The sequence below is a fragment of the Melitaea cinxia genome, chromosome 18 (assembly GCF_905220565.1).
Source record: "Melitaea cinxia chromosome 18, ilMelCinx1.1, whole genome shotgun sequence".
NCBI lineage: Eukaryota > Metazoa > Arthropoda > Insecta > Lepidoptera > Nymphalidae > Melitaea > Melitaea cinxia.
The window spans coordinates 2,764,067-2,789,523 of NC_059411.1; the positions used below are offsets into that span (position 1 = coordinate 2,764,067).

Consider the following 25,457-nt stretch of genomic DNA (forward strand, 5'->3'; position numbering starts at 1 on the left):
CACGGAGCCATCGAATATAACGTCAGGAAGGTTATAGCGAGCAATCTTTGCTAGTTGTTTAGAAGTACCTAAAATAGAGAACTGTGACTTGCCGGAATTTACAGACAATCCAAACGACCGACTCCAGTTGGTGATAGTGCTCAGGTTAGAATTTAGGGTGTTTATAGCTTCTACAATATTCTCAACAGGCGTTGTCAAATAAACCTGCAAGTCATCAGCGTAAAGATGAAAGGAGATGGAGAGAAGTTCAGTAACAGTGTTTATAAAGATAGAGAATAGTAGTGGAGAGAGCACGCTACCCTGGGGAACCCCAGCACTGAGACGGCAATACGAGGAATCGCAACCTCCGGCACAGATACGCTGTTGACGCCCGAATAGATAAGAATGGAACCATTCTATGACTTCAGCGGATACATTAATGGACTCTAAAATAGCTAGGAGTATGTCGTAATCAACGGTGTTAAATGCATTGCTGAAATCCAGTAATGCTAGTATGGTTACTTGCTTGTTATCCATTCCAAACCGAATGTCGTCGAAAACCTTCGCAAGTGCCGTCACAGTGCTATGGCCGGGTCGGAAACCGGACTGGAAAGGGCTCAAGATATTGTGTTTAGTTAAAAACAAGGTAAGTTGGAAGTGAATGATTCGTTCAAGGATTTTAGATAAGAAAGGAAGTATAGATATAGGTCGATAGTGTGAGGGTAATGAAGGATTGGAGAGTTTAGGGATTGGTATGACATTAGCAAGACGCCAAACACTAGGGAAAGTCTTTGAAGTAAGAGAGAAGTTAAGTATATGACATATTACAGGCATAATCTCTTCTAATACCAACATAGCCATTTTTCTACTTATTCCGTCAGAGCCAACGGCATCAGATGAGATAGCTGATGCGTTCCTTTTAATATCAGATGATGTTATTTGTTCAAATTTAAATGAAGGGTGATTGGGTTTGGTACGGCCTTTGAGGAGAGAAACAGTTTGTGCTTTGTAAGGGTTGGGGATAGAAGAATTGGAAAAGTGGTTGTTGAGGACGTTCAGGTCTATATTGAGGGAAGTTTCATTTTTGGAGTGTCCTAACCCAAGAGAATGAAGGAATCGCCACACCTCTGATGAGCTCTTTTTATTCACAGACAAATGTACATATTGTCTTTGAGCGTCCCTGCACATCTTATTGCATTTATTACGTAAACGCCTGTAATTATTGTGATTTAGTTCAGATGGTTTCAGTTTGTATTTACACTTCGCAGCATTACGTTTGGTCATTAATGCTCTGATATCCTCAGTGAGCCAGGGAGCTGGAAGATGTTTCAATTTTATAGGCCGCAAGGGAGCGTGTTTATCAAAAAGATTAATAAGATGGGAATTAAAGATGTTTAGTTTCTCATCAATAGAAGCAGCATTAAGAACAGCGTCCCAATCAATTGTGTTCAAATCGGTCGTAAAGTTGGAGTTGTTGAAATTTTTGAAAGAACGGCGCATAATGACTGTAGGCTTCATTTTAGGAGGTCGAATCTTATAAGATAAATAAACTAAATCATGGTATGAAAACGCTTCGGCTGAAAGTTGGCCGTGCAAGCAAACAAGGTCTAAAGAAGAGACGATCATGAGGTCAAGAAGTGAAGGAGAGCAGTTAGGGAAAAAATGCGTTGGATTAGTGTGGAGCAGAGAAAGGTTAGAGCTGGTGATTATATGCTTGAGTTGATTAGCACGTGAGTCATCTTTAACCAAGCAGGTGTTAAAATCGCCCATAATAATGGTGTGATCGGCATTAGGAACATAAGTTTCGAGAAAGCTTTCAAAAGTTTGGAAGTAGTTAATTTGGAGTGAGGGAGAATAAAATACTCCTAAGAGTACTTTTAGCTTGCCAAATAATACTTCCAAGAGAATATGTTCTGCGGATTCCGAATAAACTGAAGGAGATTTGCTTAGAATAGAGAAAGGTATGTGACTTCGAAGGTAAATGGCCACGCCACCACCTCCTTTGCCAGTACGATCATTTCTAATAAGGTGAAACCCCGGGAGTGCGAAAGAGGTGGAAGGCAAAGATGGTTTCAAAAAAGACTCAGAAACTAGTATGGCATGGATATTCGGAGCGTCGAAAGTATCTAAAAGATCGGGGTAATGGGCTGGGATGCTCTGTGCGTTAATATGAACGACATTAAAATTTTTATGAAGAGAGGAAAATGTAGCATTAAGTATACTATTCAAAGGCAAAGAAGCACTATGAAAACTATCATTCGAAGATGTGCTTAGGGAACAAAAACTGTTATCATCAGAAATAGCTGTACCGCTAATATTGAGCATTGTATATGCAAGATAATAATAAAAATAGCAATAAGTATGTATATATATATAATTATGCAATCTAAAATGTAAATGTATAAAATCATATAATAAAAAAAAATGTAGTATATATATTAAACGTAAATAATAATAATATTAATAATGTATTAAAGAGAACAATAAAAGTGATAAATAAAATAAATAAATAAATAAAAACAAATAAATAATTTCTCATACCTGCCAGCGTTATAATACAAATCTTAATAATTACAAGTTTTCAACATTACAATACTAAGCAAAATTGAACAAGGAAACTAAATTCCATTACTTTACCATTCTCGCAAAGAAAAATATAAAAAAAAGAAGAAAAAAAAAAAAGGAAATATGGAGTCAGTATAAAATTTAAGATAAAGGTAGTAAAAACAGTAAGCCCAAAAAAGAAAAAAAGAAAATAGGACAACAATAAAAATAAAAACAATAAATAAAATAAAATAAAAATAAAAATTCCATCTCTTTAACACACATTATTCTCCTTTTATAATGCTTCCATCTTGACTCCTGATTGTACTCAGTTCCGAGGTAGAGGTTTTTCCTCTGGCAGTTTTGATGGATTTCCAGAAAAAGTTGATGTTTGACTGGAAATCTTCAGTGAGCCTTCTATCAAAATCATCCTTTCGTTCTTCTTTCTTTCTAGACACAATTTCTTTCTTGCTTCCTTTATCTCGTCATCCGTGCCTTTTGAACTTTTTGGTTATTATAGTTCTTTCTTTCTTTCCTTCTTTTAGCTACCCCGCATACCTCAATAGCAACATTCACGACCCCTTTCTTAATTTTTTCCCACAAATCTTCAATCACACCTATCTCTTCTATGCCTTTAAAACTTTCTTTTAGTTTCTCTACATACTCGTCTTTCTTTTCCTTTTCTTGTAGGTTTTCCACTTTCACTCTGTCCAAAACACTCGTAGGCTTGGCCCTTCGGTGTCGCCACCGTTTAAAGAGGCCACGCATTCGGGCTACGACCAGGAAGTGGTCTGTGTCGAGGCCTACACCGCGGTATGCCCGAGTGTCTAGCACATTCTTTCTCAGTCTTTCATCCACTATTATAAAATCAATCATACTTCTAGACTCACCCTTATCTCTTGCATACAAATGGATCTTTTTGTGGTCAAACATTGTGTTGGCTACGCAAAGATTTCATTCCAAGCATACTTCAAGCAGGCTTCTCCCATTGTCATTCACTCTCTCGTCCCCAAACGTACCCAGAACTCTTTCATATCCATCACGCTTTACTCCAACCCACTCATTAAAGTCCCTTAACATTACGATCCGTTCTCATCTCTCATGCTATCCCGAAATTCCCCTCTCTCCTGTTGGGCTTTTGAAGACCCACCTCCACGTATCTCTGTTGGTACATAGACCCCAAGGATAAACAAGCGGGTGAGTCCAACTTTTAGCCCGATCCAGAGGAGTTACACATTCATGCTCCATCACACATTCAACCATTCGAGAGGAAAGAATCACACCTAATTCCTGACAGCCTCGGCTGATTTGGGGGACCCCCCAACAGTATTTAGAAAATATGAATAATATTTTTTTACCGACAATTATAAAAAATATAAATAATCAAAATTAAAAAAGAATTAAAAAATAATAAAGATAAAATATGAATTAATGATAAAAAATTAGAACTGGCTGTTTAAATTAAAAATAACGAGTGCAATTAGAAAAAAAAAGAAAAAAATAATAATCGATCTGGAAATTGGAAATTGAAGGATTCGTGATCTTTTCGGTCGTTTAGATTCTATATATATCAAAATATATATATATATATATATACAAGAATTGCACGTTTAATAGTTTAAGATATGAATTAAAAGAGCAACCGTTGAAAAGCCAAGCTTTATTATTGCCGGTATTTTGATCTAACAAAACAATATTAAGATGTTTACGCGAAAGGTACCTTTTATTTTCAAATAACTTAAGATTATAAACTTAACATCGAATATTATGAAATCTAATTAACTCGGGCGTAACGCTTTCAAAAGTCGACGAAATTAATTTTTGAACATTAAGTGCACGCGACGGTTGAAATTAAATTTTAATTTGTATAAAATGAAATCTTTATATATTCTTATATAGTTTAATAATAATTAAATTGTATATGAGACAAAGTGGATGATTACCCACAGGAAAACATACATACTAATTCATATATACCTAATAAAGAAAAATATTTAATTTCATAACATGTTAAATTCATTAGGGTCATTTTTTTAATACTTTAAAAGCATAATTTCATAAATGATAATTTGTTTTCTGTAAAGTGAAGATTGGTTCAAAATGCGGTTTTTACCTTATTTCAATAAAAAATACGAACTTAATTGTTAGGTAGTTTTGATTACGAATACTTTCCAAAATTGCTTTATAAGGATTTCCAATACCCAATCCTTATTCTTCGTAGTGACTTATAATTAAATATTTGAAGATCGCACATAAAATACTCCTATACCACTGTCATGGCTTAAAAAAAACTCATACAAAATGGAATCAAGGCTACGTCATTGTGTATGACAGTTCCCAAATTGAAGGTATAGTACTTCGCACCCCTCAATCAGTCCCTTCAGCAAGCGATAAATGCTGTCATTATTCCATATTGTATTTCGTTATAAAAACCGCTTCTTATTGAAATTTTATTTGCTTGTTTGATTTTTTTTATTATTTGCGAACAAGTTCTTTATCCTACACATACACACACAGACGTCACGAAACTTAAAATTTCTAGACCATTGAAAAATTTGAAAAAAGTTAAAACAAATTTTGTGTATGTATAGAAATTAAAGTATCAATAAATATAATTCATTATTTCGTTTTTCGAAAATGGAAACATTTAAATTTCGAATTGAATTGAAAAACAAAAATATTGTTTTTTTTTTTTAATTTTGCCCCTAAAATTTGTGAGGAAAAACTTGACTGGTAACACGTTTTTCATGAAGATTTATCTTATCCCTCCAGATGCAATAATGGGTGTCGAAGTTTACACGGAGGGTGCACAGATTAAAAATAACATTACAACGTTCCTTGGTTCATTCTAGATAATAGGGTTTCAATTATAATTTTACTGCTAAGGGAGAGTCAGATTTTTTATGAATGTTTAACGACGGCTAACATTTACCTTTAGGTTATCTAAATATATAAAAACTTGTCTGATTTATTTAGGTACACGATTGCATGGTTCAGCCGCACATCGATATCGCCCGATCAGCGTTTTACACTGGTTGCACAATTTTTTAGCTACATACATAAAATCAGTTCACACACATCATTATACAGCGCGTTCGTGATTCACTCATAGCAATTGAATATTACGAATTATATCTACATTTTAACTTTTATTTTTATATCTTTTATTTGTCCTCCACAGCACCAAATTAGGTGTAACATACAATAATATTCTAGCTGACACGATGACGATGTCCTATCTTAGATATGAATGTTCAATACAAACTAGAATAAATAAAATAAAGATTAGCGTAAGAAGTTGTTAACTAGTTTGGTAACATTTTAAATTATAAAAATATAACAGAATTTGGTAAAAATAAATATATTGATTTCTTTAATAGTTTAAAATTACCTGAAGATAACATTGATTACATGATAGGCACATGCGACAATCATCATCATCATCATCATCATCATGCCAGCCTATTGCAGTCCACTGCTGGACATAGGCCTCCACAAGTTCGCGCCAAAAATGATGTGAACTCATGTGTGTTGTCCATAGTCACCACACTGGGCAGGCAGGTTGATGACCGCGGGGCTAGCTTTGTCGCACCGAGGACGCTGCTATCTGTCTTCGGCCCGTGTGTTTCAAAGCCAGCGGTATGATGGTTATCCCACCGTCGGTCGGCTTCTTAAGTTCCAAGGTGGTAGTGGAACCTTGTTATCCCTTAGTCGCCTCTTACGACACCAACGGGAAGAGAGGGGGTGACTGTATTCTTTGGTGCCGTAGCCACACATTACCCGTAGCTACCCAGCACATGGGACAAATAGCTTTAAAATTTAAACCTATTAAATATATAATTAAACACGAAAACTTATCATTCACAAACACAAAATGATAAATAAATATATCACTGACTCACTCACTCACTTCAGCCTATCGCAGTCCACTGCTGGACTTAGACCTCCCCATATTAATTTAAAAATTAATAATAATGGCTGATGGATAATTTATTATTGTATAGATTTTATAAAATGAAAATGTAAAATTATTATTAGTTAATAATTATATAAAGGTTCTGTCTTAATTAAAACTAAATTAAAATCTCTTAAGTCGTTAAATTAATTTTAGTTGACAGGTAAATAAATGAGATTATTAGGTCTTAATTTTAGTTTTTTTGTAAAATATTATTTATCCAACAGGGATGGCAAAATTTAAAAAACCGTATAGCCCAAGGTAAACTATGTGGACTTCAATTCACTTTTCGTTCGAAAATTTATCGTTTATTCTGCGATTACATAAAGTGTTTGAAATATAATAAATATCTTTAACAATACATACACGGTACGTGTTCCTAAGATAAGCAATTTAATGATTGTGTTATATATTATTGGAGTTTACTCCTTAAGAATCAATTTTCATATAAGGTATGATAAAAAAATACGGAGCTAAATCTACTGAACGAATGACCTCGTTACGTTTCTCGTAACGCCACAACAACCCTATTGGGTTCCGATAGATGGCGTTGTTTGATTCGTTTATTTACCATTTGATATGGTATTAATATTTTTCTTAGACTAGCCTTTTTTGTGTCTATTTAGACAGTCGATCTGCAGGAGTAAACTCCAGTCGTGCGTCGGAGCTGACACACACTTTTTTTTTGAATATGTATATAATACATTTCAGGGCAGAAATCGAGTCTCCTGAAATCTAACGGCTAATAATAAAATATTTAACAAACCGTTGTTATATCTCGACGATGACTTACTCATAATTATTTTACCAATGATCTTTACGACACATCGAATCGAAACCGTACTATATTAAAATAATGCATATTACCGTCTTATTTAAATAAATATTTATTAAAATTCTGTATTTTTATACAACATAATCAAACAAACAAAAACTACGCAGGAAGTTTTATAACAAACTTTGCTTCGTATAAATTTCCTTCGGTAAGGTAAAAAAGCAATTCACAATCTTGTTTTAACTTGTAAGGTGTCGCGATCGTTTTAATAAAGGAAAAACTGATTTATGGCATCGCAATAGGAATTTTTCGATCCCAGTGATGCAGATATTGGTAATTGCACACTCATCCGGCTAAGAATTTTAGGGGAGGTGAGATTCTTTTGAGAAAATTTATGCGTAGCACCGAGGGCGCTCAATGGAATATTTTTAATAAAGGATATTTTTCATTTCTTAGCGAAACAAATTAATAATTATAATTTGATATAATATTATGATGTTTTATATGTATATAGTGTGGTATATCATGTAATTATAATTATTAACTTTGTCGCGTTCCAAATGTAGGAAATAATTGCAAAATTGCTTATTTCAAAGTCGTTATGTATGTACCCGTATATAAATACTTATATAAATTTATTTACTCACTCAGGACTTACCTTAATTAATAGTTTGATAATATCGATATTTCGACGACGTTGCAGATGTTATAGTTACAATAATATAAAATCTAGTGGATAATTATTAGGTATGTATTTTAAAAATAAGTTCAAAATCAAAAATAGCTTTATTAAAATAGGCTTCTGTGTGTTCTCTACATTTGAATTGTCATTTAAATTTTTTTAAAGTATACATATAATCTAGATATTTAAAGTACAATTTATTTTTAAAAGTAAAGCTACCACCGATTCGGAATGTACATTCTGCAGGAAAAAATCAGCAAGACGCACCGCAGTTACTCTTTTGAAAATAATGTAGGTATAAACCGTGTTTTAGTATGAAATTAGTAATATCTTGCATGAAATACTGTTGAGGAAAGGACAATGTTCCACTTCCAAAAGTTTATTCATGTTATTATCACTCTATGAATTTAGGATGTCTTTTTTGTCTATGGCAGTTTTGTAATAATAATAGTAAAAGTAAGATTTGTAAGTGGTAAATATGTAAATGAAGAATATAAAAAAATAAAAGAAGAAGTGTTTAAAAGATAAAAGCTTTATTACTATTCCTCGTTCCTGCCAAAATCACTAACAGTGGTAGCAGAGCGTGGTTCTCTGCAGTTTCCGGCAATCTATAAAATATCGTCGAACACAACGTGAAAGAACAAAATGGCGTCAGGACAATATGAGTTTAAAATGAAACAGTTTGAAGGAGAAAATTTCGATACGTGGAAATACAGATTGAAAACTATATTAAGAGAGCAGGAATGCTTAGATGCTATAGAAAGTGAGAATTTTGCGATCAAAACAGAAAACATAAAAAAGGAAACAAGAGCAGTAAGCATTTTAGTAAGCTCCATAGCAGACAGTCATATTGAATATATAAAAGACGAGAAAACGGCATATGGGATGCTTAAGATATTAGAAGAAAACTTCATGAAGAAAAATACCAGAAGTAAAATATTTATAAGAAGACAATTAATGGAAATTAAGTTTAATGAAAATGAAAAATTGCAATCACACTTTACACAAATGGAGGAATTGTTTACACAACTCAAAAACGGAGGATCCACCCTGTCAGAGGAAGAAAAGGTGAATTACATCTTACTCAGTATGCCGAAATCTTATGAAGTAATAATAACAACTTTGGAAACTATGACTGATCTTAGTGTCAACTTTGTCAAAGAGAGATTGCTGGGGGAAGAGGAGAAAAGAAAGAAAACAAAATCAGAGGCGACAACAGCTGTCAACAATGCTTTCCTGTGCTACAACTGTGGTTTGCCGGGCCATAAGAAGTTTCAATGCCATAATAGAGGGAGAGGACGTTACGGACCAGCCCGAGGAGGTAATGCAGGATGCGGACAAAAAGGTCAAGAAGGACAATACCTGAATGCAGGACGAGGACGTGGATATGCCAGAGGACGTGGACATGGCAGAGGACGAGGACAATATAGGGGACACTACTATGAAAAGAACCATCACACATTCCTGTCAACATTTGAAGAAGAGGAGGCACCGCTGTGTATTAGTGAGGTGAATGTAAATGAAAGTAACTACACTACATGGTGTGTAGACTCAGGTTGCTCTGATCACTTAACTAATAATAAAAGTTTCTTTATAGATTACATAGAATTAAGTAAACCTAAAATAATTGCAGCAGCTAAAAATGGTATCATGTTACAAGCAATTGGCATAGGTAATATTAATGTAAAATGTTTTGTTGGTAGAAAAGAGTCTTATTTTACTATTAAAAATGTTTATTATGTCCCTGATTTAAGAAAGAACCTATTGTCAGTATCTAAAATAGAAAACCATGGCTTTAGAGTAGAATTTTACAAAGGTAAGATTAGAGTATACAACTATAATAATCTTACCATGATAGGAAATCAAGAAGGTTCACTTTATACAGTCAAATTGTTAATAGATAAACTGGAATGTGACTACACTAATATTGATGATGTTAACTTGTGGCATAGGCGCTTTGGACATTTAGGAATTAAAAATTTAAGTTTATTAAAACAAAATAACATGGTAAATGGATTAGGAGACTTAAAAACAAATAATTATGATACATTGTGTGAACAGTGTGTGACAGGTAAAATGACAAGACAACCATTTAATAGAGAGGGTCATAGGGCGTCCAGGCCTTTAGAATTAGTGCATACAGATGTGTGTGGGCCAATTAACCCACCAACAAGAAATGGATATCGCTATTTTATAACCTTTATTGATGATTATACTCATTTTGTAATGATATACCTATTAAATAATAAAAGTGAAGTTTTTAGTAAATTCAAACAATATTATTATTATGTTACAAACCATTTTAATAGGAACATCTTAAAACTTAGATCAGATAACGGTAAGGAATATGTAAATAAAGAATTTCAAGATTTTTGTTATTACAAAGGAATTAAATTGGAGTACACGGTCCCATATAATCCAGAAATGAATGGGGTAGCAGAGAGAATGAATAGAACGTTGTTGGAAAAGACCAGAACAATTTTATTAGATTCAACTTTAGGAAAAGAGTTTTGGGGAGATGCTGTATTGTACTCAGCATATGTTAGTAACCGAAGTCCATCAGCAGACAGGTACCATACTGCAAGTGAACTCTGGGAAGGAAGAAAACCGAATGTGTCAAACATGAGAGTATTTGGAAGTTTAGCATATAATTATGTACCAAAAGAGTGCAGACAGAAGCTTGATAACACTGGACGTAAGATGATTATGATCGGATATGCTCCAGCAGGTTACATACTCTTCGATCCTGAAACACAAAAGGAAGTACATGCAAGAAATGTGATATTCGATGAAAAACCTAAAGAAAAATATGTACCAAGAATTTACTTACCTTACCAAGATGTAGAAGAAAAAGATGAAGCACCGGAAGAAAGAAAAAAATCACCTGAAAAGAAACAAGAAGAAGGTAAGAGAATAACAGAGAAGAATACAGAAGATAACACACAAGAGAAACAGAATAAAGAGTCATGCAGTGAAGAAAACACAGAAGTTTATGAAGATGCAGTGCAAAAATTAGAAGACCGACAGGTTGAAAAGGAGCTAGCAAGCAGGGAGAGACCTAGAAGAAATATTAGAAAACCTAAATGGCAAACAGATTACCAGTTAGATGATGATGAAGATACAGGAGATATATTATATGCTTTACTTACGATTCATTCTGACGCACCACAACATTTTGAAGAGATACAGAACAGAGAAGATAAACAGCAATGGGAAAATGCTATATCAGAAGAAATGAAAGTCCTACAAGAGAGTGAAACATGGAAGATAGTACCTAAACCAGAGAATAATAAGTTAATAGATACCAAGTGGATATTTACTAGAAAAGATATTGGAGACAAGGAAATATGTAAAGCAAGGTTAGTAGTAAGAGGATTCCAGCAAAAAGAAAATTTAGAAAACATTTACTCACCGGTTTTGAAACTGCAAACATTGAGAGTGTTGTTGTCAGTAGCAGCACACAGAGACTATAATATTCATCAAATGGATGTCAAAGGAGCTTTTCTTTATGGTAGGATAGATGAAGATGTATACTTAAAGCCCCCTCAGGGATTAAATATACCAGATGGTCATGTATTAAAACTAAATAAGTCACTATACGGATTAAAGAAATCTCCTAAATATTGGTATGAGAAATTTAACGAAGTTATAACTACTTATGGTTTTGAAAGATCTAATAATGATTATTGTTTATATTATAAGAAAGATATATACTTATTAATATATGTTGATGATTTGTTAATCTTTGGACCTAACAATAAAGAAATAGAAAAAATAAAAAGATATTTGTCAGAAAAATTTAGAATGAAAGATATGGGAAGTAATAATTTAACTTATTTGGGAATTTCTATATTAAAACAAAATGGACAGATCTATCTGAATCAAACTAAGTATTTACAAAATGTTCTAAAGAAATATGGTATGCAAAATTGTAAGGGCATTGACACACCTATGGATCCTAATTTACAACTAGACATAAACACTGACATAGACATGACGTTAGCAAACAATTGTAGATCACTCATAGGATCTTTAATGTATTGTATGGTTAGCACTAGACCTGATTTAGCTACAGCTGTTTCATACTTAAGCAGATTTCAAGGAAAACCTAGTGTAAAACTTGTAAAAGCTTTAAAGCGAGTTCTGAGATACATAAAACAAACAGTTAATTATCAGTTAACTTATACCAATTGTAATGTTAATAATAATAATACTCTAGTAGGATATGCTGATTCTGATTTTGCTAGAAGCATGGACAGAAAGTCTACTAGTGGTTATGTTTTTAAACTTTATGGTAATACTATTTCTTGGAAGTCTAAAAAACAAAATATTGTGACATTAAGTACTACTGAGGCTGAGTTAGTTGCTTTGTGTGAAAGTTGTGTAGAGTCTTGCTGGTTAATAAAATTACTTAAAGATGTAGATGTTAACTTGAAACATGTAACTATTTTTGAAGATAATCAGAGCACTATAAAGACTGTTAATAATCCTGATCAGAAACGTCTCAAACATATTGATATAAAATACAATTTTATTAAGGAAAAGGTAGAACAGGGACTCATTAAGGTAATTTATATTTCTACAAATAATCAGTTAGCAGATTTAATGACAAAGCCTCTAACCACTCATCATTTTAGAAAGTTTGTTACTTTGTTGGGTTTGGAAGATTGTAACATTGAGGGAGAGTGTTGAGGAAAGGACAATGTTCCACTTCCAAAAGTTTATTCATGTTATTATCACTCTATGAATTTAGGATGTCTTTTTTGTCTATGGCAGTTTTGTAATAATAATAGTAAAAGTAAGATTTGTAAGTGGTAAATATGTAAATGAAGAATATAAAAAATAAAAGAAGAAGTGTTTAAAAGATAAAAGCTTTATTACTATTCCTCGTTCCTGCCAAAATCACTAACAAATACAAAATGTGAAATAGTATTTAAGTATTTTCATAATGATAATCATATATCATTCAAGCGTTAAAAATTTATTGCTTGGAGACACTTAACTTTAATAACCACCAAATGTATTTTAATAAGTATTAACTGAAAAAAATAATTGTAAACAGTATTTAAATTATAGTATTTTCCAGATAAAATCTTCGAGAGCGAAACTATGTTTGTGTATGTCAACAAAATTACGGCTTTAATTGCTATATCACACTTATACAAGCCAAGCATTCTGTACGTCAATATTGGGTAGGCAAAGTGACGTGGAGTTGTCGTCGGAGCTTGCCTCGGTTTGCTTAACGCGCTGCCTACGGGTATGGTATGTGCCAACAGAATAACTTACACAGCGTGCTTTTTATTCAGTTAATATTTTAATAGTTTATTTAATGATCGATATAAAAAACGTGGCGTTATTTTATCGATTACATGAAATTTTATCGATTATTATGAAATATAATTGAATTTTTAAATATAGTTATATTAAATAGTAAAATGACGATTTATAGGTGCTTCTGGAGCTAACTTGAGTGAAGAGATATTTATTTCGATTTGATTTTTCATTTTGAATACTTAATTGTGCACATTATAAAAATTAATTTTACAAGATTAGCAACTAATGTGCAAAGTCGGTATTATCACTAAAAGTAATTCCTTACTTTCTTTGGAAAATTAAAAGATTTGGTCCATTCGTTCTCAGATTAAATAGGAAAAAGTTCACTATAGACCAGAGGAGTCAAAGTTAATTTTGCAGAGGGCCATATATTAAATTTAGAATGTATAGGCGGGCCAGATTCTAATAAAAAATAATGTAGTGTGTGCATTTTAAAACTTCCGTAGAGGAATCGAGTGAAGTCATGATTCTTCTTTCTGTGACATATTACGATCGCAGCCCGTATCTTCGACATGCCTGCTATAGACATTTTGTGTGTCTCCTAAAATATAAATAGCAACAGCACTCATCGAAATAATACAACACCGAATGTAAATATTATTTATTTTATATTCTGTAGTTATATTCTAAAATTGTCTGTACATCTCCTTGCTCACATTAATTCTATTTTTTCTTTTGAATAATTCTATAGAAAACTAGTTAAAATTAACAAATAAAATCGTTACTTATAACACAAACATCCTGTTTATGTAGGCACACGCCTACGTCAATATCAAATGCCATGCGATGTCGTTGTTGACACGACGCGTGCCGAACATTGCTCGCTTGAACCCTAATTAAGTGAAGGCTTCGATCAACTTTGATTGCCAAGTATTTAAACTGCACGTAATTGTGGGTATACCTTTACGAGATAAGTCTACATAAACACCCCAATAGTTAAGTTATTAGTTCATTATTTATTTCAAGAAAATTTATCTGTTGTAATATATATTCGAGACGAGCCAGTGAATGAAAACTTGAGGTCACCCAAAAAATTGGTACTTATTCGTGCTACTACTTTAAAATTTATCCTATGTCCTATAGGGCTGAAAGGATTCAAATTGATTATAAGTATGATAGCTTTGATTATATAGACGTATATATAATCAAAGTATGATAGTAAAGAAATACGTCATAAAACATTCTTTCGAGACGTATCTCGGTAGATGTTGGGAGACAATTATATAAATGGTAATCTGCAAGTTGGTTAAGTCTCTGAAAGAAATGAAAGAAAGAATTTTGGACCCAGCATATGTGCATAATTATATATGTATACTAGTAGTCGCCCAGATGTCGAAATTCCATAATTAAAAATTTAAATTAAAGAATAGTTTATAAGTTTTCAAATTAACTACACTTTGACAATCAACAAAAGAGTAAGTATAATTTGTGTGTGTGTGTGTGTGTGAGTGCGTTGTGACAAATACATGGTAGTGTGTTTGTTGGTTGTGTAATGTTTTTTTATTGATTTAATAATATATTTTTATGCATAATAAAAAATATATTAGCATTCTGCGCTCCTTCTCTATATAAATTATAAGTGTACGAAATTTCATACCTCTCCGTCTGCGCAATTTTCGTAAAAAGGGGTACAAAATGTTTGATTCACGTATTAATATATAAATTTATCTACGGTTTTAAAATATTTTTAGCGTTTCGATACTATGTTTATTTTTATTTTATCAGTATTATCTTGATTAAACATGACAATTTGTTTGTATCTTGATATATTTTATATAAAAATAATAATATAATGTGTATTTCATGTCTACACATTTAGATAATGATAATTTCGTTCATAATAGTTGTGAAGAGTCTGGGAAAATATTTGAAAAACTTGTAAATAATAACAAACGAAAATCCATTGAAATTTTGTAAAGAACAAAAATTTCTTTCCCCTTTGACAAGCTGTTTTTAAACGGCGAAATAAAACACCGTCAACCAAACTCTGATTTTGACATTTATAAATTGACGGAGCCCATATTGTGCGTGTCACCTGTACGCAGATAAAACATAAAGTCACTCGTTATAGCTCGTGCAATGGATATTAGATCTTATACTTGCAAGACTCCAGCAAATATTAATCCTTGAAGACGCGAAGGTGACTTTTCTGTTCATGGGAATAAGGGATCTGTGTGGTTCACTTTAAAATTGACATTAAATTTTAAAGAGCTTTCGAGTTCGACTAGAATGTTCCCCTCGATTGAAGTGGGGTCATTTTGCAGAGATTTTCCTGTCAAGCGTTCTCCCCTTAAAGTTACCAGTTATTTATGGTTTAGGATTTCGTTATTATAAACTCGGGTCGAGTTCAACGTCAGATTTAAAACGAACGCAATATAAGGGAGCCGTTAGATGCATCAGCGAGTTCTAATTGTATTGGCTTAAATAACTTGCGTGAGCATAATGAAGGGGTGAATTAGTTAGGAGTTTTAGAAATTCATACCTATATCGTTAAAACTATGGTAGAAATGTAGTTTGAAAGTATTAATTATCTGTATCTATCTTTTAGAAAAGGAAATCGTAAAGTTTGTTCTTTATTAAAAAAAATAACAATGATCAAAGTGACAAATTAATTTTACTGTGCCTTAATTTACTTCTTATTGAATTTTTAAAAATACTTTAACGTTGACGCAACAATTAGCTCTTACTTTATGTTTACGCTGTGGATAAAACTACTGACTGGTGGTCAAGCAGTTGTGAGTTTGATTCCCGCACATGATAAATATTTGTATAGGTATTTTATATACTTTTTTCGTAGCCTGAAACCTTGATTCGTATCATAAGTGTGATGCGTTTTTTGTTTAGTTAAACCGTGGTATCAACTGATCTTATTAGGAGTTTTTGAAATAATTATCATTTTTATATTAATTTATTTATTTTAGTACTAAATAAAATTTTATTGTTTAATATCGTGAATCTTCGGAGCAGATGGATTCCAGTAATATTTCTGATATACTTTGTCCCAAAATTTCCATTCTTTTTCAAAAAGATTCTTTCTTAGCTCCAATTTTCTGTTGATTGCTAAGTAATTTTGTTCTTCATTTGTATAAGGTAGCCATGGGAAGGTTATGAGAGATGTTTCATATTTAGTTGGATTGCTGTAAATAAGGCAATAGAATAATAAGAAACAGAAACAATTGCTATCATCTTAGCAATAACAGCACAGAAATAATGGAATGATGGAATGTGTGATATTTATTTAATATAACAAAAATAGTATGTTTAAAAGTTACGTAATGTTAACTGTGTGTCGCTGAACTCCCCTCCCCCTCTCTGGTTACCTTACTAACAGAAACAGAACACTGCTTGATAGCATATTATTTAGCTGTGATCATTTCTTAGGTCGAGATACTTCCTCAGTCAGGCTGCTCTAGATTTTGTGCCGGATATTTCCTGCTCTGCTGTACCTCGGTTAAGTATAGGAATTAGTTAAAATAGTGAAGTACTTACCCGTACTTAGCAAAGTCAGTCCACATCATAGTCATTCTTTCCCTCGTGTCTAAATCTTTATAAGTGTTTGTATATCCAAAAAAGTCTAGAATATAGGCTGTTTGATCTCTGTGGCTTGCACCTTTAAGTCTGTCCTTGTAATTATGTTCTATATTCAAACCACCAACATAAGAAAACTCGTAAAGATATATCGGTTTTTTTGTTAATTGTGCACGTATTTTAGCTGATCTCATAATACTGTACTTGAACATTGAATCAGAGAAGTAATTTACGTACCCATGTAAAGAATTGGCATTTATCTCTTTACCTTCGAAGTAAAATTGTTTGATTTCCTTAATGAAATCATTTTTAGATTTTTCGCTATCAAACTTCAAGTCCGCGGGTAGGAATTGAGCAAAGTCGTCATTCATTTCTTCTCTCCATTCGCCAAACTTAATAGTTCTACTAATACCTTCCATGTTTGAGAAGCCAGTTACAACTGAAATATCTTTATTAAAACCTTTTTTCATTAACTCCAAAGGTGATTCCGTTATAATTGGTTCTATTCCTTCAATTTCATTTTCAATGCAAGGAGCGAAACCAAAAGTACTATTTTTCAAGTAGTAATTTAAACTTTTTTCTGCCAAATCTTTGACTGTAGCATTTAAATAAAATTCTGTTAACCCCTCCAAGGTATCTGTACCATTGTATCCAAGAGATAGGGCTATGTTTTTAGCTGTAGCTATAGGATTACGATTTATCACAAAAGGTGACAGTACAGAACCACTTTCTAAAATTATTTTATTGAATAAACCACTAGATGCTTTCGACAAAGAATGTAGCTCAGCCATTGACGCCCCTACACTAAACCCAGCCAGCGTAACTTGATTAGGGTCACCACCAAAACGTTTGATATTTTTGTTTATCCATCGTAAAGCAGCTAGCTGGTCTTTTAGACCAGCGTTCCCGGGTATTTCTTTATTGCCGAGACAAGCAAATCCTAAAGCGCCTATTCTATAATTAAAGCTAACTGTTATAACATCGTGTCTGGCTAAATAAAAGAAATGGGCCATATTTCCTCCTCCACCGGAGAATGCACCGCTATGTATGTAAACGACTACGGGTAATAGATTGTCTTCTGAAGCTACCAGGGGTACGAGTAAGTTTATAAGAAGGCAATCTTCATCGCCATCAACCATGACATCATAGTCACTGGAATAATAGCATTGCTGACATACTGTTGACCTATCAGTGGCTTCAAATACTCCATCCCAAGGTTTAGGAGGCAGGGGAGCCTGTGAATGGAATTTTAAAGACATTATTTATACAAAAAATATGAGGTGCAAAATCTATAAGTGCATATTCTTATTGACCTATAACATTCTCTTCTCTACTTTCTAAGATTAGCTTAGCAACAATGAACTTAAAATAAATTAATGTTTTGTTCATGTATGGATAAAAAAAAATAAAGAATATACACTATTCTATCTGATTCTGTAGTAGATTTATATTTGTTTATTTCTTGATTATAAATAAATTAGTTTTATAATTAAAATATTTTGGGATGTAATTCTGAATATAGCATTATATGTTTCGTATTATTTTCTCTTTGAGAAAAAGTTTTGCCTAGCAGTGGGACAGTACAGAACAAATGATAAAAACGTAAAATATACCTGAAATTTGTCCCGTCCTGTAGGTACAGAAGCGTATGGTATTCCATAGAATCGATAAAAATCACCGTCCCAATATTTATCACCCTTCACGATACCCTCTTCCAAAACGACTGTTTTAAATTCTTCCTCATCACAATAAATACTATTTGCAAGTATAAATAATACGACAGCTCGCCACATTTTCTTAAACTCAACTGATTACTTGATAATGATAATATTACGATAATTATAGGTTGGCAGATTATCGATGATTTGGTCAAAGCGAAGTTGAACACGTAATATTTAAGTAATCTTTTTCTTATCTTTAATGTAGTAGTTGGGCTTATGAATTACTGTACATTAATTTTCATTACATTCTATAATAGCTATGGCAAGTAAACTTACCCGGATGTCAAGTTTCATATTTTTAATTTTTTTGATTTTATTTTTTAAAGATAGTCCTTAGAAGTGAAAATACCAAAATTCGATAAGGATTGGTTCGTAGTACAATAAAGATAAAAAATTTGTTTTATTTAATCCATTGTTCTTAGAACCTACTTTAATCTTCTACTCAAAAGAGTGTAGCAGTAATTAATAATTATGTTTGCAAAAAGACCGACTTTAATTTAACCCTTAATTACTCGCATAAAGAAAATTACATTACTGCTCGCATGGGGTCACAGATGGGATCAGAGATGGTCACACATGATGACATGATGATGACAAATAGTATGAGTAGTTTTTAATATATTTTGAAATATTTAAGTAAATAAAACTATTTTATTATTAATGTGCTTTGTTTATTTTATAATATCTATAAGTAATAACATGAATTACTAACTAATTATACAAAAACAAGTTAAACGAAAATTATTATCAATAATCAACAATTTGTACTTAGGTATACTGAGATCATAGTAAATACTCGTATTTTTAGGAACTCTCCGAATCACTCTCGTTACACTGTTGACAGTATATGTCGGAATGATCATAGCAAACAAATCTTGTACATTTCTTGCATTTTGTTGGTACTTTGCGATCGCATTTCCTCGGGCAGCTGTTGCAACGTCCACGTTTTGCAGTGGTTGGCGAGACGCGATTTTCCAACTCATGCACTTCCATCAGACGTTTTTTTAACTTGTTAGGAGTTGCTCTGACTTCAAGTCATCGTTTTTGGTTATTATGAATAAGTTCAACAGACAATTGCCGTAAGAAATTACGCCTCATTTGAGTATGTGATTATTCGGTATTTACTCGATGTACAATGAGTGAATTTATGCCTGAAACATTTATCAGGTGGAAGGAAATGGCTAACGGCCACCGTTTGGTTCACCTCCCTGCGTTGAATGTACCACACAAGTGATTATTGCTGTACATTCCTCCATTAGTGCTGTTTTAAAATGTTATTATTTCAGGTTTCTGCTTGTCAGTTGAGGCTGGGTCGATATGAGTTACATGATGCATAAAAGATAACAACACAACAGCTTTATTTGGTTTTTGAAAATAAGAAACCTAACCCTCCAACTTCTTCATCGTCAGAACCTCCTTCATCCTCTACCAACCATTGCGCAATTTCCTGTTCTCTCCTATCTATGACTAACTCTGACAAAAAGACAAAACTCGTAGTAAAACGGATTTTTTTGATAATTTCATTGTATAAAGATATAAAAAACATATTTATAACAAACATTTATTCACTGAACATACAATAATACAAATATAATGCATTTTTCACAAAAAAAATACATAAAATAAAAAACTTACCTCTTCCAAAAAAGTAACGTAATTACTCTTTTTTTTTTTATGACAAATAGGCAGGCATTTGACTACAATCTCACCTGATGTTAAGTGACGATGCGGTCGAAGGTGAAGCATGCCTGCCTAATAACAGCCTATTCACTCTGGCCTTGAAGGCACCCAGATTGTATCGTTCGGGAAACACAGACGCGGGCAACGAGTTCCATTCCTTAGCTGTGCGCATCAGGAAAGTAGAGCCAAAGCGTTTTGTGCGCGTAGGTGGCATCTGGTAGGTGACATAAGGATGGAACGATCGACCGCGCCTAGTGTCCCGATGGCGGAAGGTTGTTGGGGGAATTAGATCGTGTAATTCCTTCGCACACTCACCGAAATAAATTTTGTAGAACACCGACAGACGAGCTACCCTACGTCGATGATCGAGACTCTGCAACTTGGTGTCTGTCAGAGTAGGGTCACCTATGAGTCTCTTAGCTCGTTTTTCCACCGAGTCCAAAGTTGCCAGTTGGTATTTGGCGGATCCATCCCAAAGATGGCAGCAATACTCCATACAAGATCGAACTTGTGCTTGGTATAGTTGAAGCAGCTGTTCTGGAGTGAAGTATCGCCTGACCTTAGAGAGAATACTTAGTTTTTTTGCTGCAGTTTTTGCTTTGGACTCGATGTGTTGCCCAAAGTTCAGATTGGACGATAGCTCAACACCGAGGAGCTGTAGGGAGTCGGTAATTGAAAGTTCACCACTGAAGAGTGCAGCGACGCATCCTTCCACTCCTGTGACTTGGTTGCTGGTAAAATGCAAACTTAGACGCGCGTTACGAAGCTAGCGAGGGCGCGGGGGAAATCGGGCCGAGCCAAGTGCTTCATTTTTTAATCCGAAAATGCTTTGACCCCATGCGAGTAATTAAGGGTTAACATCAAAAAGTTATACAGCGTAGGTAATCAAAATAATAGTCAATTAAATATTAAGGACAATTCAAAAATAACTCGTTAGATCTTAATCAAATTTGAAACTACAGAATCAGCAACAGATTTTGATTAAAAAAAGAATAATCAAAGTCGGTACACAGAGTAAAAAGTTATGAGGATTACCTCACATATAAAAAATACAATCAAATTGATAAACTCTTCCTATTTTAGAAGTCGGTTTAAAATGTAGATAAAACTGACTTGTTAGGCTATTATAAAGTATTTAGATTCCGCTTTCAGACTAAAAATCTGCTTAGAAATAACTGCAGTACGGAAATCTTCGTATGGGATGGAATTATTGTTACTTAGTTGGTTTTTATGTCTAATCGAAGTGTTTCCATAAATCTCAGAAATATATGCAGAAAATTCACCAGGTGGAGGGTGTTCGGAAAACAAAGTTTCCAATGACGTTATTACTCTTAGCGTGGTTTAAAGAAAATTTAAATACGAAAAAGTTTCGAAACTTTGGGTCATTTCCTTGCAGTGCTTTTATCTTTAGCCCCCAAGCTTTGAATTTCAAGATGGTCGTTCGAGTTTGTTTCGAGAGCTTTGTCTACAAAGAGAATACAAAGTTGTAAATAGGTCCTCTATATTTCTAAGGACAGAAAATTTAAATTTTTCATAGGATCGTTGTGAATTTAATTTATGCGCTGAGTCACTTTTTTCACCGTCTTGTCTTTGTTCGCTTGAAAGAGTTGTTTAATTAAAGTAAGTTATATTTATTTTATATGCTCGCAAACAAAAAAAAACAGACTTCAATTACATCGACGAGTAAAATTACTAAAATTAATTACGTAGGTAGACGAAAAAATTGTCAAGTAAATAAGCATTATTAAATTGTCAAGTTAATAAGGTTACTTAAAAAGTAGTCAGCATATATCAATCAAATTTAAATGGAACCACAAGATAAGCACTATTTTTGATGAAAATAAGAATCATTAAAATCGGTACAATCAGTAAAAAGCTGTGAGGTATAACACAACGTTGGTCGACGAAAAAATAGTCAAGTAAATACACATTATTAGATATAACTCGAAAAGTACTTGTCAGATCTCATTCAAATTTTGTTGATGATCAATAAAATGGGTCATCCTTAATTGATCTATTCCCAGTTGGGTTTCTCCAGTCCTTTACAAGCTGCAAGTTAGACTCAGTTTTGAGTATTGTCGTCTTGTGACATCGATGTAGTTACATCAACTGATTTTGTATTAAAGGTCCAAGGTTTGGTGTCTAGTCATAAAAACGTATTTCTTAATATGAATATCAGTGTTATGATTATTTTAGGATCCACAAATTTTATCCTTTTAGTGTTCATTAAGTGCACGTGTTTTTTTATCGATGGGTCGTGAATTTCGATACCCCAATACATTGTGTTTGTATCACAAAAATAAGGGTAGAATAAAATTATTTTTATGACAAAGATACATAAAAAGACAGATATTTTTTGGTAAAATCGCAAAGCCATAATAATAATAAAAAATAAAATATATACTTTATTGTACACCAAAATATAAACAAACAGTAGTAATTACAACAAAAAGATGTACAAAGGCGATCTTATCGCTGAAGAGCGATTTCTTCCAGATAACCTTTGGGCACAGGACATGATATAGTAGCGACGGATAGGAAGTGTACAATATCCTTAAGGATGAATAAAAAAAAAAATAGTGTATAATAGATTCCTTAATTCATACACATACACATACAAGTACAAATATCCATACATAAATAATCAAAATAGTATTAATATACGTGTATAATTGTAAAAGTTGTATTATAATATGATATTCTTTAGTGTCCGCCACGGACGTCCAAGCGGAGTTTTGATGTTTTTACACTTTCAGACTTAATATTTATTATTTTTGTTTGCGATTCAATATAATATTTAATTTACTTAGATATTTGTGAGATACACAGCTGTTGTGGTGTAATGGTGTGAGTAGTCGCCCCGAAGGCGTTGATCGTAGGTTGGGTTCAAATAGACTTAGTCTATGTAGGTCCTTGTGGTTTTCCCCATCGTACCTCATAGAACACGTGAAGACATTATGAAGTTCTTGATTATTATCACAGATACGCAATGATGAATGTTACTCATGTTAAAGTAATCCGCCAACTCGATGTAGGTATGTAGGTTACAGATTGGTTAATTAACTTCTAACCCTTGGATAATTCAAGAAAAGAAAGAAAAATCGTGAAAACGAGACATTTACAGGCTGATTTATAGGATATAAAAGCGAAATATTTTACAGATGAAAATATCGTATCGTAAGGTGTAATGATACGCCTGGCTCTTCACACTGAATATATTTGGTTTAGTTCGCACGTGTATACCTGAGCGTAAAATATGTTATCCTCTGCCACAACTCACTGTTGTGAAGTGTTTAGTTTCAAACGGGCTTTGCGAAACAGTTACCTACACCGTGCTTTCTAAAATTCATATTTTTAAAAACACATTTTCGAAATTAACGTGTTAATGTTGGTAGAACATGTTGTTCTTGAAATTATGTTTAGTATTTTAAGTTGTTCTGTGAAATAAAATAATAGCTTTTAGATGATGATGAAAAAAAATCTTTTTTATCATACATCGCAACAAAAGTTAATAGTAACATCAATAAACGTGAAATTAAGAAAAATATGCCTAATGGTAGTCTATATAATGGAGTCAATAATAACTCCAAGATCTTTTTAGTTTATACTAAAACGCTTTCTACAGAAAGTTAATACATTACAATTTTTTAAATTTATAAATAAATAGTTTACTGAACAATATTTTCTAACTCGATCTAGATAAGATTTAACGCCAATACAAATTACGTCCGATGAACAAGTTTTAGTAGACGGTTGGACCACAACATCCTTAAGAGTCAGTCACTTTCGCACAGCAATCAGTACACCACCTCTTAGTTTTTTATTTCGAGATTTATAATCGCGATCACAATGGTACACTGAATATTCAGATATTAAATAATTTTTATTATTATTCAGTAGTCAAAGAGCTCGGAATCACACACCGGGCAAGAACCATGTTTCAGTCAGGCAAATAACATCGTATTCGACATTAAGCACATGGGAAAAAAAGCAAGTGGTTTTTGAACGAAGTTCACGAACATTTTGATAATATACAAGAATTTTAGAATCCATTAGAACAATAAAGAAACAAATAAATAACGTATATGCATTAAAACTACATTTTTTTAATTAAAATACTGTCCAGAGAATTATCCATTAAAAATAGTAATATACTAAAAAATATATTAATAAAATACATCCCATTGGTCCTAAAGTAAAATAGTACTTCCCAATAATTAATTAAATAAATATGGAAATTGAGTAAAAAGACAAAAAAATATCTTTTATGCTAAGCTAGAGCCCTGTGCAGGAACAATCGACAGATAAAGTTAAAAAAATAATAAAATTAAATCAATTCTTCCTCTCTCAATCAAAATAAATGACCAAAAATATAATAATATAAAATAACATAAATGTATACATTACCAATACCTATTACATCTTTTTAAAATCTTTTTCGGTCTGACTATGCAGTACAAAATTCGTGTCATTTTTACGTGCCATTATCAAACAGTATTTAATCCATAGATATCTATAGTTTTTATGTCGAGCTAGCTCCTTTGTTTTCCGAAGAAGCATTTTATTGGAACTAGTTAGGTGGTAATTAAACTATATACGATTGCTGTTACCCAAAAAACATATGTCACTGCATATTATGTTCTTCATCGTAAAAGTCATCTTTTTTATATCGACACAAAAAGCGAATAACGATTGATCTGGGTTTTTTCGAATCGTTATTCTTAGGACTAACTCTGGTGACCAAATCAATATCCGTTTCGACAAAAGTGCTAATATTTATGACCTTGGAAATGTTGCTAATAACATTCAGTAAGTTTTCATTCTTTGTTTCCGGGACTCCAACAATCTCGATATTCGAACGAAATGCCCATTGTTTCTTTTTATTTATTTCTAGTGATGACACTTTGCAAGTCTAAGCAGTCAGACTTAACAGCTTTTAAAAATTTAATTTTCTCTTCAACACATTCCACCCTTTTGGTGACATGATCATATTTATCCTCCTGCCCAGCGTGGTGACTATGGTCAAAGCACATAAGTTCATGCCATTTTTGGCGGCCTATTTATGGAGGCCTATGTACAGAAACAAAGGGCGACAAATGAAACGTTGGGACGATGACCTGAAGAAGGTGGCTGGTCCAGTGTGGATGAGAATAGCGAGAGACAGATCAATGTGGAAAAAATTAGAGGAGGCCTATGTCGAAGGACAAGCTGTTTGAAACCGATTGTCGATAACAAACTAATATAAAAATCTTAATTTTT

At 32.9% G+C, this 25,457-nt stretch overlaps 1 protein-coding gene across 1 annotated transcript; it reads right to left on the reverse strand.

Annotated features, from left to right (window-relative positions):
• Positions 1-16,164: 16,164 nt before the first annotated feature.
• On the reverse strand, positions 16,165-18,590 carry LOC123662354 (esterase FE4-like). Its single transcript, XM_045597204.1, has 3 exons — positions 18,411-18,590; positions 16,759-18,032; positions 16,165-16,406 (listed from the first exon to the last, which is right to left on the reverse strand). The coding sequence occupies exons 1-3, from the start codon at positions 18,588-18,590 to the stop codon at positions 16,205-16,207; spliced, it is 1,656 nt and encodes a 551-aa protein (XP_045453160.1). The 3' UTR covers positions 16,165-16,204.
• Positions 18,591-25,457: the final 6,867 nt, after the last annotated feature.